The sequence below is a fragment of the Euprymna scolopes genome, chromosome 43 (assembly GCF_053919585.1).
Source record: "Euprymna scolopes isolate OS-2025 chromosome 43, ASM5391958v1, whole genome shotgun sequence".
Taxonomy (NCBI): domain Eukaryota; kingdom Metazoa; phylum Mollusca; class Cephalopoda; order Sepiida; family Sepiolidae; genus Euprymna; species Euprymna scolopes.
Genome location: NC_136524.1, coordinates 46,060,381 through 46,075,939, shown reverse-complemented (window position 1 = coordinate 46,075,939; position 15,559 = coordinate 46,060,381). Strand labels below are relative to the sequence as shown.

At 34.6% G+C, this 15,559-nt stretch overlaps 1 protein-coding gene across 1 annotated transcript in view; it reads right to left on the bottom strand.

Moving 5' to 3' along the window:
• The window catches only part of LOC145268314 (serine/threonine-protein phosphatase PGAM5, mitochondrial-like), a 59,125-nt gene extending 48,009 nt beyond the window's left edge, over nt 1-11,116 (bottom strand). The window contains exon 1 of the mRNA XM_080123776.1: nt 10,302-11,116. Within this exon, the coding sequence (XP_079979902.1) occupies nt 10,302-10,495 (194 nt within the window). The 5' untranslated portion in view covers nt 10,496-11,116. The remainder of the gene's footprint in view (nt 1-10,301) is intronic.
• Nucleotides 11,117-15,559: the final 4,443 nt, after the last annotated feature.

The window sequence follows — 15,559 nt, the reverse complement described above, 5'->3', positions numbered from 1 at the left end:
AAACACCCCCAACCACGCCATGTTAAGAACGGCTTTCGAGGTTGGGGGGGGGGGTTATTTCGAAATCTGTTCTTAACATGTGGAGGTTGGGGTGTTTATAATACGCTGGGGCAGGGGCACATCGTAAAAATTGACCAAAATAACAATAATGACATGAAAAATGTTTATATATTTACACAGACATTCTTTGTTTTGTTTTTCTTTTCAATTTGGCTTTTTTGTTTGTGAAAATGTGGCTATAGTTATCAATTTGGCCCTTTTTATTTATTTTATTTATTTATTTATTTTCCTTTTTTTCTGAAAGATTTGGTTTCCAATAACTTTTTTATTAAAGTCTGGCAACCTCGATTGGACACGTATACCCGAAAACCTATAAAAATTCGGCATTATAAAGGCAAGTGTTAGGGTGGAAAGAAAGTAACAAATTACCAGAAATTCATTTCTAATGTGAATTCGTAGGCATTAAAACAAAACCCCTCGCAAGTTTAAATTATTGCAGAGTTATCTCCATTGTTTATTGAGATTGTTTTTAAGATGGCGACGCGAAACAGCCTATACTCGCTTACTCATAATTTGATTTTCTAATTTAAAAATGAAACTACTTGATCAATTTATGTGTTTTTTGGAATGTTATATTTTCATTTTGTCACGGATACGTACATCGTAAAGATTTTCTCTCTATATAGTTTTAATGGCAGTCTTGCAGTTAAGTCCCGGCAAAGTTCGACAACTCTAGAAGGGTCACATCAGTATTTTGAATTTAGGTAAAAATGGCACCGGTAAAAATGGCACTGGTAAAAATGGCACCGGTAAAAATGCACAAGTGAATAAATAGGTAAAAATGGCACTGGTAAAAATGGCACGCAATGGATTAATGACAAAAATGACAAAACGAGAACATGCATGAATATCTCACAGTATATTAAAATGGGAAAACGTGCGAAATTTGTTGAATTAAAAAGGGTGCTAGACGACCGATCTGGTCTCAAATTTTACCCTCGTTTTGAGTTTTCCAAAAGTTAGGTCATGTACTGTGACGTCACCGGTGTTACAGAAAATAATGAGAAGTTTGTCAAATTTAAATAGATCCTAAATACGAATCTCGTTTTTGAGAGTTCCCAAAGTGCTATTACGTCACAGGTGTCAGAAATAACTTTTTTCATCTGTGTGGTAATTCATTCACCTCTTCTCCCCTACTATAACTTGAACACTGGGCAGAAATAAATTTTAAAAAATCTCCCTTATTTACAAACAAGTTCCTTTTATTTTAATTAGTTACTTCTATTTATTTGTTTCTTTACCATATATTCGATTCAATGTCTATACTAATAAATGCCTTAAAAATAAGAATTATCGAACATTTATTACTATAGACAATAAAATGAAAAAGTAAAATATACAACAAATAAATGCTACCAAACGCAAGATATGCTAAAAGTAAAAATAAAATAAAAATAAGCAGTTTATATATTTTTCAAAAATACAAACAAAATAACTTAGGCATAAACAATTATAGCGAGGAACAGTCCATTTGATGACGGCTTCTGATATTGAAATCAGAAATCAACATTATGTTATTCGTTCCTCGTAATTTATGTACACTTAGTGTTGTTTCTTTTTTATGGAACTCCTGCATTGCAACATGTCGGCAATGGAGACGAGTTATCGACCCCTTTATGAAACTCAAATATAAAGAAGTTTCTTCATAAATATTTCATGTTTTTTAAATTACTACATTGATGAATTAAAATTATATTTTGATACATTTTATACAACCTTAATGTAACCCCCCCCAAAAAAAAATACTAAAAACAATCTATAAATGTTTTTAGCATATTTTTTTTTTCAATTATGAATCACTCATTAAAAAGAAATATTAAAACTTTAAAATTATAGTTCGATACATTTTTATACTTTAAAATTAAGTACTCCTTGTGCGTTGAGTCTTATAGCTCACAGCCTAAATATTCAATGACCTCTCCCCTTGGAAATAAGCTTTTTTTATTTTGTAAACAAACGAACGTATTGTACTTATGGATGTTTGATACCGAAAGAAATATGAACTTAAAAAAAATAATGTTACTTTTATTTCATTAAATTGTTAGGTGAAAGTGCAAAATAGTTCACCCCACCTCCATGTTAAGAATGGCTTTCTAAATAGTTATTATTTCAACGTTGTTTGTACTCTCGGGGTGTCAAACATGTATAAATACCTATTTTAATTCTAATTTATTTAATCATTTAAAAATGTTGAATGGTGCGAAAAAATGTTTGTAATAAATCAGCGTAAATAAATAAGTAAATAAATTAAAAAAATGTTTGTAAAATTGTGAAACAAATTCATTACAAAAACTTTTTATTTCCACACAAAATTAAATATTTATGCTGGGAGCTATGGAACTCAACACGCAAGGAGTACCTGAAATTATATTTTTTATGTTTTTATACAATACATGTTTTACTTTTCATCTTTTTGTGTTATTTACTTCGTTATTGTATATTTTTGTGTTATCAGAAAAACTTGCTTATATTTGAGTTTCACAGAACTGCCGGTCAAAGAACAGGTGCCAATAATTCGTCTCCGTAAATTTAAGACCAACACTCAGTTCATTTGCTTATAATTTTTGAAAATTTATTTGCATTAAATTAGTAACACCAAATCAAATTATTTGCCATCTTTTTTATTTTGAGATAACATTGTTGACTTTGGCAACTGAAAAATAAATACAAGTACCCCCATAAAAACGCTTACTTAACTGAACCACTACAAAAAATAAGATAAAAAACAAAACGGTTGCATTTTGTCAAGATACTATCTAGTCAGAATATGGATAATAATTTTACATGGAATTTATATACAAAACTGATCCCCATGCTAAATTCTAAAGTAGTCGTTTTTCTTTTCTATTTAAGCAGTTCATAAGTTATCATCTAAAAGAAAGTACATTCTTATTTTGTAGGAGATGGGAGGAGAATAAGCCCAATTTACAATAATACAAAAACAAAACAAAACAAAAAGCAATAATTTAAAATCTTATGTTGTAACCAAATCCACATAAGAACTAATTCAAATCTTTCCTGCCTTCTGTGTAGTCCCTGCATAAATGTTTTAGTCTTTGTTGCAAATCAGCATAGATTTTCTTTGTTTTCTTTTTTGGTGGCTCACCAATTGCGTTTCTTGCTATTACTGTACTCATAACAGCCTCTTCTTTTTGGATCATTTTTATCAGTTTCCAGATAGATGGATGCCGATGACCAACAAGATGATAAAATTTATTATTCCACCCTTCACACAAGTTGTTGGTTCGCGAACAATTATTAATTGTTGCTTGATGTACATTCCAAAGTTCTGGTGGAAATTTGGGCGGGATACCCCGAAGGTTTACTCCTGAAAGTCCTGACTGGTTGTTTTGTCTTCCCCGTGGAATATATGTACCAGAAACATAGGTTTGGTCAAAATACAGCAGTAAAGGAACTGCTTCATCAGGGCATTTTGTCTTGAGCAATTGTATTTCCGCTGAAACATCTTCCACGGGCACAAATGCCAATGAGTCAATCTGTCCACAAAATTGACGAAAGTTTTCACTCTGTTTGTAATGCTTGGTGAGGCCAAGTTCCTGTATTTTTCTCCAAGTACTCTGAGTCAAATGGTAGAAACATCCTAGTGTGCGTGTTTCTGGTCCTAATACATTGTTGATGGCTTGGATTGTCGCCCATTCAAAGTCTACAATTATTGTTGATGGATCAGGAAAAATATTAATATTATGACAGCGATCTGTAATTGCTTGTAGCAGTGTTTCATATGTTTCTTGGGTCTTATTCTGCAGACAAGCAAAAACTGTAGAAACTGCAGTGTTCCCAATTGGAGTTCGTATTACATAAAGCTGCAGAAATCCACGTGGCACCATTGTATAGTTGCCATCCATCAGCCATGTATCAGCAGAAGCAAGTAACTGTAATGATTCATCAGAACCAAATGCTATGGTGCAGTTGGCAGTGTTTGGACCACTGTCAAAGAACAAAAATGGTTTGGGCTCAGGAGCAGAAGTAGTTGTCCACTCTCCAGTAAGATGCAGATCTTCCACTGTGTCTGGAATTTGTGGATACCGTTTTGCTCTTTGGTTACGTAAAGTTCTTTCTATAATATCCTCACTTGGAAGTAGTGCTTTTGCATCGACCGGTAAGTAATCCAGGTTGTTGCTATAAATCTGGCTAGGTTTATCTTCTGTTTCTGATGCTCTACTCTTCATTTTGTCGATGCATTTTGCGGATGCAATTTCTGCATAACTAGGAGCGTGGTTGTGGTCATTAGCTGGTACAGGATTAGTCATCTCACAGCTTGTGGTCAAGGTACCTTCACAAAAAGATGTTCTTTTTACACATCTCCATCTGATAATAGTTGAACGTGCAACCTGTTTGGTATAGGGGAAGTCGGGGTAAGTTGAGCATAGGGGTAAGTTGAGCCACCCCCTTTTAACCACAATTGACTAAGCCAATCCAAGTTTGTATGCAATCTATAAACAACTGATCACGTGACTTTAACCTCCACCATTTTGTTTTGCTGAACCAATATCGGAGGTTGATGCAGTAAAAGAAAATCAAATTTCGTGCCAAAAAAGTAAAATAAAGCGTTACAGAGGTGAGTGCATGTTTCTTGTGTGTAATACTAGTTTGATTAGATATAATATGCGGTAGTTGTTTGTTCAATTACTTGCCTTCATACCTGTAAAAGATTTTTACATTCACCACACATGAGATGCATGCATTTGAACAGACAATTCAATGGGGTCAGACTAGGGTAAGTTGAGCCAATGCTAATGGGGTAAGTTGTGCCACTGGCTCAACTTGCCCCATATGTCTTTTTACACGTTTTCAAGAAACAGATGCATGTGCAACCACATCAGTAGGCCTGTTATAGAATGAATTCAAAATGCATGTTGTATAAGGTACATGCTCTACTTGTATAAGAATTAGATCTATGGCTTACCTGGTAAATGTTTAAGATGTGTAAGCCGTGCTTGGATAGGAATTTGCATGCTGTACAGGCGCTTTGTTATTCTAATAATAATAATTATTTTTATTATTACTATTATCATTATTATTTTTAACATTATTATTATTATCATTGTAGAATCAAGAATGCACTTACCTCCCCTCTCCACCATTATGGACTAACCTACAATTAGTCAGGCATGGTGGGTTATTCCATTTGGAGGCGCCTGATTGGCTAAACATGCCAGGAGAGGCAGTTGCCTCTCTACAAATGCCAGCTTTTCTGGCATTCATTGTTCAATGTTCCAGGAACTCCACTGAATCAACTAGTTCACTCTAGTAATATTCTACATCATTATCGGATTTATTGGGTTAACTTCATTTTTCTTTTTTGTGTGTTTCACAGAAAAAAAGCCCACCAGACATGCGCCACTACGTGCGAAAGACAAATCGTGGAAAACTCCTACATACGTTATGGAACGGGCTGCTGCCGCTGTTACTGGAGGTCAGAGTGTGAGCAGTGCTGCAAAGGACTTTAACGCGGGGAATTGGTAACAGTGGTGTACACTGTGAGTGCAATTGGATCAGTCATGCCTCCTATGTTCATCCAGAGTCCACTACAGAGATCACTTCATCAGAGGTGGACCAACACAGTGCATAGGGAGGGCAATACGAAGTGGCTGGATGAATGAAGAGGTGTTTGTGGAATATTTAAATCACATCATCAAGCACACCAGATGCTCACCAGTAAAGAAAATCCTCTTAATCCTCGACAACCATGACACACACATTTCTTTGAATGTTGTGAACACAGCAAGATCTCATGGCGTTGTCTTACTGACCATTCCACCACACACTTCCCATCGTCTCCAGCCGCTCGACCGGTCAGTGTATGGACCCTTCAAAACAGCGTACAACAAAGCCATGGATGGGTGGCTACGATCCAATCCAGGGAAAACAGTAACAATATATGAAATCCCAGCTCTAGTGAACCAAGCCCAGATGATTGCCATGACACCATTGAACATTGCTGCTGGATTCCAAGCCTCGGGCATTCATCCATTTAACTGGGACATCTTTAGTGAAATTGACTTTTCCCCTTCTCTTCCAACTGACCGTGAGAAAAATGTGGCTGCAGAAAGCCTTGAGGCAAATTCTACTGTGGAAGATGCAGGACCATCAGGTGAGGTTCCTGGAGCAGTCTTGCCCGTGCACAGTGATGTCCGACCACAAAAACAGCAAGAAGATGATCTTATGCAACCATCCGCATCTGGGTCTTGTGTTTCATCTAGCTCACATGATGTCATGCATCGTCCATACATTTCACCATCTGTAATTCAGCCATTTCCGAAAGCAGCACCAAGAAAGGCAAGAAGAGGTGGTCACAAAAAGGGCAGCTCAAAGATTTTGACTGACAGCCCTGAACGACAGAAGCTGATAGCCCTTTCTGAAAATAGAAAGAGGAGCCTATTAATAAAAACAAAGCAGTGTTTGTTCAATGCTAGTGGGAAAAAGTCACGTCCCCTGAGATCTAAAACCCCATATTCAAGTGACACTGATGATTCAGATTTTGAATTTGATGATGTGTCATCAGATAGTGATGGTGATATTGATCTGGATAGCCCAATAATCGAAGGTGACTTTGTGGTTGTCAAATGTGCTGGCAAATCACGAACTGTGAACTATATTGCCCGGGTTGACACTCCCAATGGGGAGGACTTTAAGTTTGAAGGTGTTTTCCTTCAAAAAGTTGCTGGAAAGGTAGGAACGGACAAGCCTGTGTTTGTTCCAAACCCAAAGGACGAAGTGGGTTTCAATGCAGAAGATGTTGTTTACAAGCTGCCACAGCCAAATAGTGTTGGCAGTTCTGTCCGTTGTTCTAGCCAGCTCGTTTTCAGCTGTGACTTGTCACAGTGGCAACTTCATTAACTTACTTTCAGATATGTTTCAAATTTTTTGCTGGTTCATTCGCTGTAATTAACATTTCTACTTCATTATTATAATTTGTTTTATAACCACAGCAACAATTTTGGGCTTGTTCTTTCTTTATTTGCAACATATTTTTGCGTGGCACAACTTACCCCTGTGTGGCACAACTTACCCCAGAGGTTGGATCAACTTGCCCCATGGTCGGGGCAAGTTGAGCCATTTGATATGCATTTTTGTAAAGCACATGGTCGGTTTAGGTGTACTAGCAGAAAACTGTAACTTGTTTCAAAATGTTCCCAAATAAAAGAATTTTATAATAATACACTCATCTTTGCAAAATAATTAGTCGTTTGGGTTCTGAAGAGCCAAAATGGAAAATTGGCTCAACTTACCCCCCCCCCCGACTTCCCCTACATATATCCTTGGAAACAAATTTTCTCTTTTCCTTTGTTCATCCTTATAATTTCCATGATAGATTTATGATAGTTCTTCCTAGTTTCTTTTGGGGCAGATGTTGTTTCTTCTTGTAGTTCACTTTAAGTAGTGGCACTGGCAACTTCAGTGAGTCAAAACTGAACTCTGTCATATTTGGTCAGTAAGCTGTTATTTATATTAGAATCAGTTTATAATTTTATGTCAGAAATATACTCAGTGACCGATTGACCCCAGAAATGTCCCCAGAACGGTTTCATACTCAACTGTGAGCATGAAACTATGAGATGAATTGGTCATAAAACCTTTTACAACACGTGTTATCTTTCACTTTAGTTTATGTGTCTGTTGAATTTTTTAATAAGGCAATAAAACTATTTTTGGTAATTAACAACATTGATACAGTTTAGCTTTGAGAATTTTGTGTTACTGTTCCCATTCCAGCTTTGGACTACTATTCTCATCTTGAGTATTCCTATTTACTTGCTTCCCCAAGAGGGCAAAGTTAGACACAAGGTCGTTTTTTTATGTGGGCAATATCCAGCTCTCCTACAAGAGGAACTCTGGATCAGAACAAAAATTAAAATTGTCTCAGTCTGAAAGGATTTATTAATTCTTCATTGAACAGGGAGATAATAGGTGGAGTGTAGCATCAGAAGTGATACTACACTTTGTTAACGTATCAGTCGATGCAACCTCCAACAGAAATTCTGTGCAGATTCTCGAGTTCAACAGAAACATTCCAGAGTTCAATATTTATTCAATAATAGCAGTTTTGGATAAATAAGAAAAAATGGCAAAGCCCAACTTATCAACGATAAAATACATTCAACGATAAAATAAATTTAGAGTGCACCAAAATTAGTTTTTTCTTTTATCAAAGATAAAAGCCAGTCGAGGATAAGTGTCAACCAGGGAGCTTTTAATTACACTAAACAAAGTGCATCTTTTCTGGATCATTTTTATTTTGTTTTGTTTTAGGGGGAAAAAAACTTATCCCCGCGTGTGTTTTATCCTTGATAACTAGCGATTCATTATGAAAAAAGAACCCAAAAATACAACTACAACTTGTCCAGAAAAGATGCATTTTGTTTAGTGTAATTGAAAACTTCCACATTAACCCTTATCCTCGAGTGTGTTTTATCCTTGATAAGTTGCGATTCATTAGTCTTAAGTACCCCATTTTGGGGAGCTAGATAGTCACCAGATTAAAAACCGACATTGTGTCTAACTTTGCCCTCGCGGGGTGCAATTGAATAAGAACCTTTAGATAAACAATGCTTCTAAACTGAGGTAATTGTAATTTTTTGTTCCGATCGAAAATGCCCCTTTTTGGGGAGCTGGATATTCCCCAGATTTAAAACCAACCTTGTGTCTTACTTTGCTCTAGCGGGGTGCAATTAAATAAGAACCTTTAGATAAACAATGCTTCTAAACTGAGGTAATTGTAATCTTTTGTTCCGATGAAAACTGCTCCTTTTTTTTTTTAGGGGGGGGACTGGATATTAAAAATCGACCTTGTGTCTAACTCCGCCCTCGTTGATGGCAAGAAAATAGGAACTTTTACAAAACCCAAAATGAGGTTAGAATTTGGGACCCCATAGCTTCAGTAGCACCTTTTGGTGCCATTTTTACTTGTGCCATTTTTACCGGTGCCATTTTTACCGAGCACACAGTATTTTACACCGTCAAATCAAAAATATTACGAATTATTAGTTTGGAAATTAAAAAAATAAAAATTAAGGTTTTAAAATAAAAAAAATATAATTTATAAAAAAAAAATATTTTAATATTGGGAGTAAGCACTTGCTTAAATAAAGTAAACAAACAAAATATACATTTTTATATATTTATAACTAACTAACAGAAAAATGAAACAATTTTTTGAAAGTCTATTATTGTCTTAACAGAAAAACGAATCAAATCAAATCTGAAGTAACAGAATATAAATTTACAAAAAACAACTTTGAAAATTAAACATTTCTTAAAAAGTGTATTGTTGTCTTATGCTTTTAATAATTCGTGGAAGTTATATTAATAATATATTTCATATTAATTACATCTTTTTTTAATTTTAAAACTAATAATTTTTATTTTTATTTCCAAACGTAATATTCGTGATTTGACGGTGTAAAATACTGATGTGACCCTTCTAGAGTTGTCGAACTTTGCCGGGACTTAACTGCAAGACTGCCGTTTTAATATAAGGTGAACCCTTATTTTAAACTTGTTTAACTTTGCATTTTGTCTAACCAAATCGTAGTTAAACCAAACTACGTATTGTGAATGTGAATGAATGAACGAATAAATCAATACAAGAAAAAATTAGATGATTATTTACATTGGCGATGTTTGGAACTAACGCATTTCAGGTGAAAACAGTATTACGTACTCCACGTGTCATGGCGAAATTAGTGTAAATTCCAAAAATTACGAAAATATGAATTATATGAGCAGTTTTCTTTTTTGAAACACTTCTAACACCATCTGCCGAATCCTTTTTCGTCATCTTTTGAATTTATATACTAGTTCCGCCAAGACACATAAGCAATAATGTTTCCACCTGAAATGCATTAGCTTAAAAGATCACCAATACAAACACCCACCTATGACCATGGTCCATGCAAATTTTGCCTCAAAAAGGTCAAATTTTCAAAACAAGTTGGCGGCCTCGATTGTCGTACATTTAGTCTAATAAAAAATGTTGAAAAAATAATAAAAATTAAATTTTTTCGAGTTTTATTTCAGCCTTAGGATCTAATGATGTGTTTTATATAAAAATAAATAATTTTTTATAAACTTTTGTTTGTCAAATAATTTACGCCGCTGAAATGTACATTTGCCCTAATTTAATATTTACTGTGTTTATTTTAAACAGTAAGTAAAAATGTGTGTGTGTGTGTGTGTGTGTGAGAGAGAGAGAGAGAGAGGCAGATAGAGAAACTTACTTGTCCCAATTGCAATCCCACTTTACACTTGGTGTATAATTTGTCGTCCACGAGGCTTCGACTACGAGTGGATTTTTCGTCCACCGGGTCTTCAGGTCTTTGGAATTAACTACAACCAAAGTACAAGCAGTGGCTGTTGCAGCCACAGAAGAAATTGCACCAATAAAACGGTAAATTGGTCTCGATCTAGCCATTTTGTATTATTATTATTTTTTTAATTAGTTTCTTACTTTGAACTTTTGTCTGAAGTAGATTAGCCGGTGTCGCGTTCAGAGCTCTCTCCCAAAAGGAAAGAAAACGAAAGGTTAGAGACAGAGAGAGCGAGAGCGAGAACGAGAGAGAGCGCAGGTGGAGGAGAAAGTTTTCCGGTAGGACGAAAGTACTGCAGTCAGAGCACCTACGAAAGTATAACGGAGTCTTTTGTTCTTTTTAATTTCTATTATTTTTAACTTATGGCCCTCCCTCGTGTGTTTGTGTATATTTCTTATGTTAGCGTGAATTTGATAATTATTTATTTGATCAAATATTTATAGAAATCACAAATACTACAGAAATAAAAGAAGAAACCTAAACATTTAAAAAATGAAATTCGCCAAAATGTATTTCGATTTCTTAGTGAACAAGTCAGCCATTTTAATATTTTGTTAATAGTTGAAAAAAGAAAAAAAAGGTACTAGACGGACGGGCCGTTCTTATTTCGCGGACGAGGAGTGGGCCCAATGGGGGTGCTTTTACACGAAAAAGTGATTAAAAATGGACAAACTCTGTAAAATAAATGCGTGTGTGGAGGGGAGGACTAAAATATTTATCTAGATATTTTTCTGCGTATGTTAAAAAATAATTTCGTCAAAATTTGACGAAGTTCAAGCGGTGATTGGAGTTCTCTCCCTTGGCGCCCTCTCGTTCTTCTCCACGAAATAAGTAAGATGTCGGGATACGATCGATTTCATTAAAACTATTAACGTGAAAAAAAAAAAAAAAAAAATTGTAATTTGTGGAATTTAATTTCAATTTCCTAAACGCCTGCTAAAAGAATTACCTACTTGGTGAGCTTTCGAAATTTAAAAAGATTAATAGTTCAAGTTGCAAGAAACAACTAATTAAAAACCTTTTGAAATTGGACAGAAATTTCGGCTATGATGCACATACAGAGACAACAAACCGAAAAAAATGTACAGAAACAATGTTACTAAAGGCAAGGTACTACTTGTACCTAGCTGAATAAGTGCTATGTGTGTTTTAACTTATTTTAAAGCGTTCGAAGCATATAATTCGGAATAGTACGTATAAGTAGTGCCGAGTTGCTAAGTTAGAAAAAGTTATTAAATTTAACTTTCAAAATCCTTTACACTTTTATATATAATTTAAAAAAAAAAAAAAAAACAGAAAACGAACAAAACGACAACTGTGCTTCTTGTGCGTCTATGTTACCGCGTTACTTTTTACTAGTATTTTCAAATTAAATTCAATTTTTGTTTATTAAATTGTTAGGGGAAAGTACAGAATAGTTTAAAAAAAAAACCCTCTCCCTATGTTAAGAATAGGTTTCTAAATAATAACGTTATTATATCAACACAATAACAATGCAATGCATTGCATAAGTTACCAGTAAGTAATAAACAAACGGAGCGGCGTAATTTGAAAAATGGTACGTATACAGAATTTGAATAGAAATGCGGTTTTGGTACTCCTTTGGCGTTGAGTTCCATGGCGACCAGCAGAATTATTTAATGGTCGTTCCCTTAGTACCCCCCTTAGTCAAGGCTAACGCATGCGCACGTAACATTTATCATTTATTTAATTACGTTGCCTTTCGCACTTTTACAAACATTATTTATTTACGTTCGCTTAACTCTTCTCATTAATAATAAAAAAAAAAGTAACTAAACCATGTATTGATAATTTGTCACTTTTACAAACATTTTTAATTTACATGAGCGGATAATTTTTTGGTAAATCTTTACATTTCGGTCCACCTCCACAATTTTCTTTTTAAATGACGACTTTTATTGATAAATAAATCTACTTCTCTGCAACGGGCACTGAAGTTCAGTGCCACTGAACCCCTCCTTTTTTATTTTTTTAAATAGTATGTTCGGGTGGGTATGCTGACAACAAATATCAGTTAAATTTTGCAAATATCCCCCCCCCCCACAAAAAAAATGGTGTTTATTCCGAAAGTTAGTCTTAACATGAGGTTTGGGGGTGTTTATAAGGTGGACCTAAATCTAAAAAAAAATACCAATTTTTTAAAATGAATATTAAATTAATTTCTCTCTTTTACAAACATTTTCACATGCGCATATAAACAACTATTTTTTTATTAACTTTTTTATTTAAAAATTAGTAAATTTCAATGAATAGAATAATAAATCATTTATCATTAGTATGTGTTCTTGGTTTTGTCTTGAATGAAACTTTTTTTTTTCATGACAACAATAATGAACCAATTTAAATCCGGCATGCATTTAAGGGTTACGAAATTATCAATAAATCCTTTAGTTAGCTAGCCAACGTCAGTAAATAAAATTTTTTTACGTGGGTATGCTATGCATTAACAAAGGGGGGGGGGACTAAGGGAGCGACCATTAAATAATTCTGCTGGCCGCCATGGAGCTCAACTCCCAAGGAGCACCGCGGTTTTTATTATAACCTAGGTTTTACGTTTAGTCCGGTTCAAATTCTGTAGAAGCACTACAAAAATAAGTTTTATTTATCTTTAACACGCTCCAATATTTTATATGGTTCTGAACCGAAGAAAGAAAGCAATTTTTGTTCCAGTTCGTAGTGCCCCTTTTGGGTAGTTGAATTTTCCCTACCGAGCTTGTATCTAATTCTGCTATTATGAGGGGAGGCAAGTGAATAAGGACGCTAGATAGCATGTATTGAATAAAGAATCTGAGGGGAGGGGGGACAAAACCGGAAGTCACCGGTGAGTTTTAAAAGAAGAGAAAAGTTCAAAAAAGGGAGATAACTAAGGCCATTTATACCGATCATTTATTTACAATGCTTCCCCATTGGACAGAGTTAGACACCAGGGTCGTTTTTTAACGTGGAGAAAAGAAACAAAAATAAAAATTGTCTCAGTCGTGAAGGATTTCTCCTCCACTGACAGAGAACAAGAAATTGAAGTGCAGACTCTGAAGAACAGATACTATACTTTGATCTTGTTTATATATTTTATTGCTTTTAAAATTTTGTAAATACAATTAAGTAAAAAAACAAAAGATTTTCAAACAACAAAATTAGGCACAAAGCCCTACAAGAAATTGGGGAGGGGAAGGGTTCAGGGTCTTTGTAACTAAAGTGATTAAAAGTAATAAATGTAGACTTTGGAGTCTTACTCTTGACTGGCAACATTTACTAAAATACCTCATTCACTCTATGGATCTTAATCTAACTAATAAATCCCCAGCGTTTAAGAATCAAAACCATATTTACAATTTATAAACAGTTGTCTGTGTGTTTGTGTATGCATCTTTTTTTTTTCTTTTTTTTTTATTAAATTTTGTGTGTGCATGTGTGAAAAAAATAAAGTTCAATTTCATTTGAAAAATAAAAAGTTTTTGAATTAGGAGAATGATTGCTCGTGGAGAGGGAAAAACTCCCGAAGGCCAATCATTAAAATTGTTACGTCCCGGATTTCCGTAATGTTTGCTCGGGCTCGACCACGGCCACCGAGGGTAAGAACAAGGCCTGTTAACTGAAAAATGTCTGCAGGCAATGTAGGTAAGATTTGTCAGACTGTCAGTACTATATGAGGGCCATTTGAAAAAGAGCAATAAAACATTTTTAAAAAGAAAAAGGAACACAGTTCGATTAATACTGAAACCGAACTTTATTCAATATCTATAATATAAAGCTAAATGTGTGTGTGTGTGTGTGTCTGGTCACGAATAGGCTTCTATATGGTTGACTATTTTAAAAAACTGATTACATATAATGATAGAAGATGTATCGAAACACAGGAATGGGTATGTTTGATCTAGCAAAACGGTGGTTCATTAAAATTGTGGGGTCTGCGTTCACACCTGGTCCACAAAATATGGAAATAAAAAATTTAAAAATTAAAAAAGAAAAAACGTTTACAAGTGTTTTTGATATAGATGTACATAAGAATACTTTGATAAGTATGTTTTAACTTAAATAGGGATGGTATAATAAAATTGTGGGGTCTGCGTTCATGCCTGGCCTCCATAGAATGGAAATAGGCACAAACTTTAATAAAGGCTTTTCATATCTATCTGCGTAAGTATACTTTCATAATTATGTTTCAGTTTGAAGAAATATGGAATAATAAAATTATGGGGTATTTGTTCGCACCTGACCTCATTAGAATGGAAATATATCACAAAGGTTTTTTTTAATATAGATCCACAGAATATTGTGATAAGTGTTTCAGTGTGAATAGGTATGGTATAATAAATTATGGGATTTATCTATTTTATTTTTACTTTCATCATATTTTGCTTTGGTTTTGATACCTCCAAATTCGACCCAAATTTACATCCCTTCCTTTTCATAACTTTCATAAATCAGAGTCCATTTTCTCTAGGCTGTTTTTGAACCCAGTCAACAACGGGTACTTTTGCTAGTAAAATATAAATATTATCTATGTAAAATTAAGTAAATACAATTTAATACTGATAAAACTGAATTATGAATTTAGGGAACAAACAATTAAAGAAGCATTAAATACAAATATTTTTTGGCCTTTGAAACAAGATCACAGTGTAGTATCTGTTTTGATGTTACACTTTTCTGTCCTCGGTCGGTGGAGGAGAAATCTTTCATGACTGAGATTAGTTTTGTTCCTATCCAGAGTGCCCCTTATTAGGAAGCTGGATTTTGCCCACAAGATGATATGTTGAAATATTAAAATAACTATTACTTTAAATACAGAAATTATATTTAAAATTTTGGTTTTCTGTTCTTCTATGTCCACTTTTTCCCCATGTTTTTTATCAAAATATGTAGCGTATTAGTTGTCTAACAGGCTATCATCAGTGATCGCTCACTGGCAGTAACCTGTGGAGACCAAGTGACTACAAGTATCCCCAGATTTCCAGTGTTCTCCACCTTTTGACCACTTGTGCAGATGATTGCATGTTATCGCAACGGCCTTTGTCACTGATTTCTCATCGGCATCGGCCATTGGTGTTTCCTAGGGTTTGGGTGACAAAATGCCTCCCCAAGGTACCAGATTTGAACTGCACACTTCCAGTGGAGACTTGGTCAGTACTCTCTCATTTCAGTCT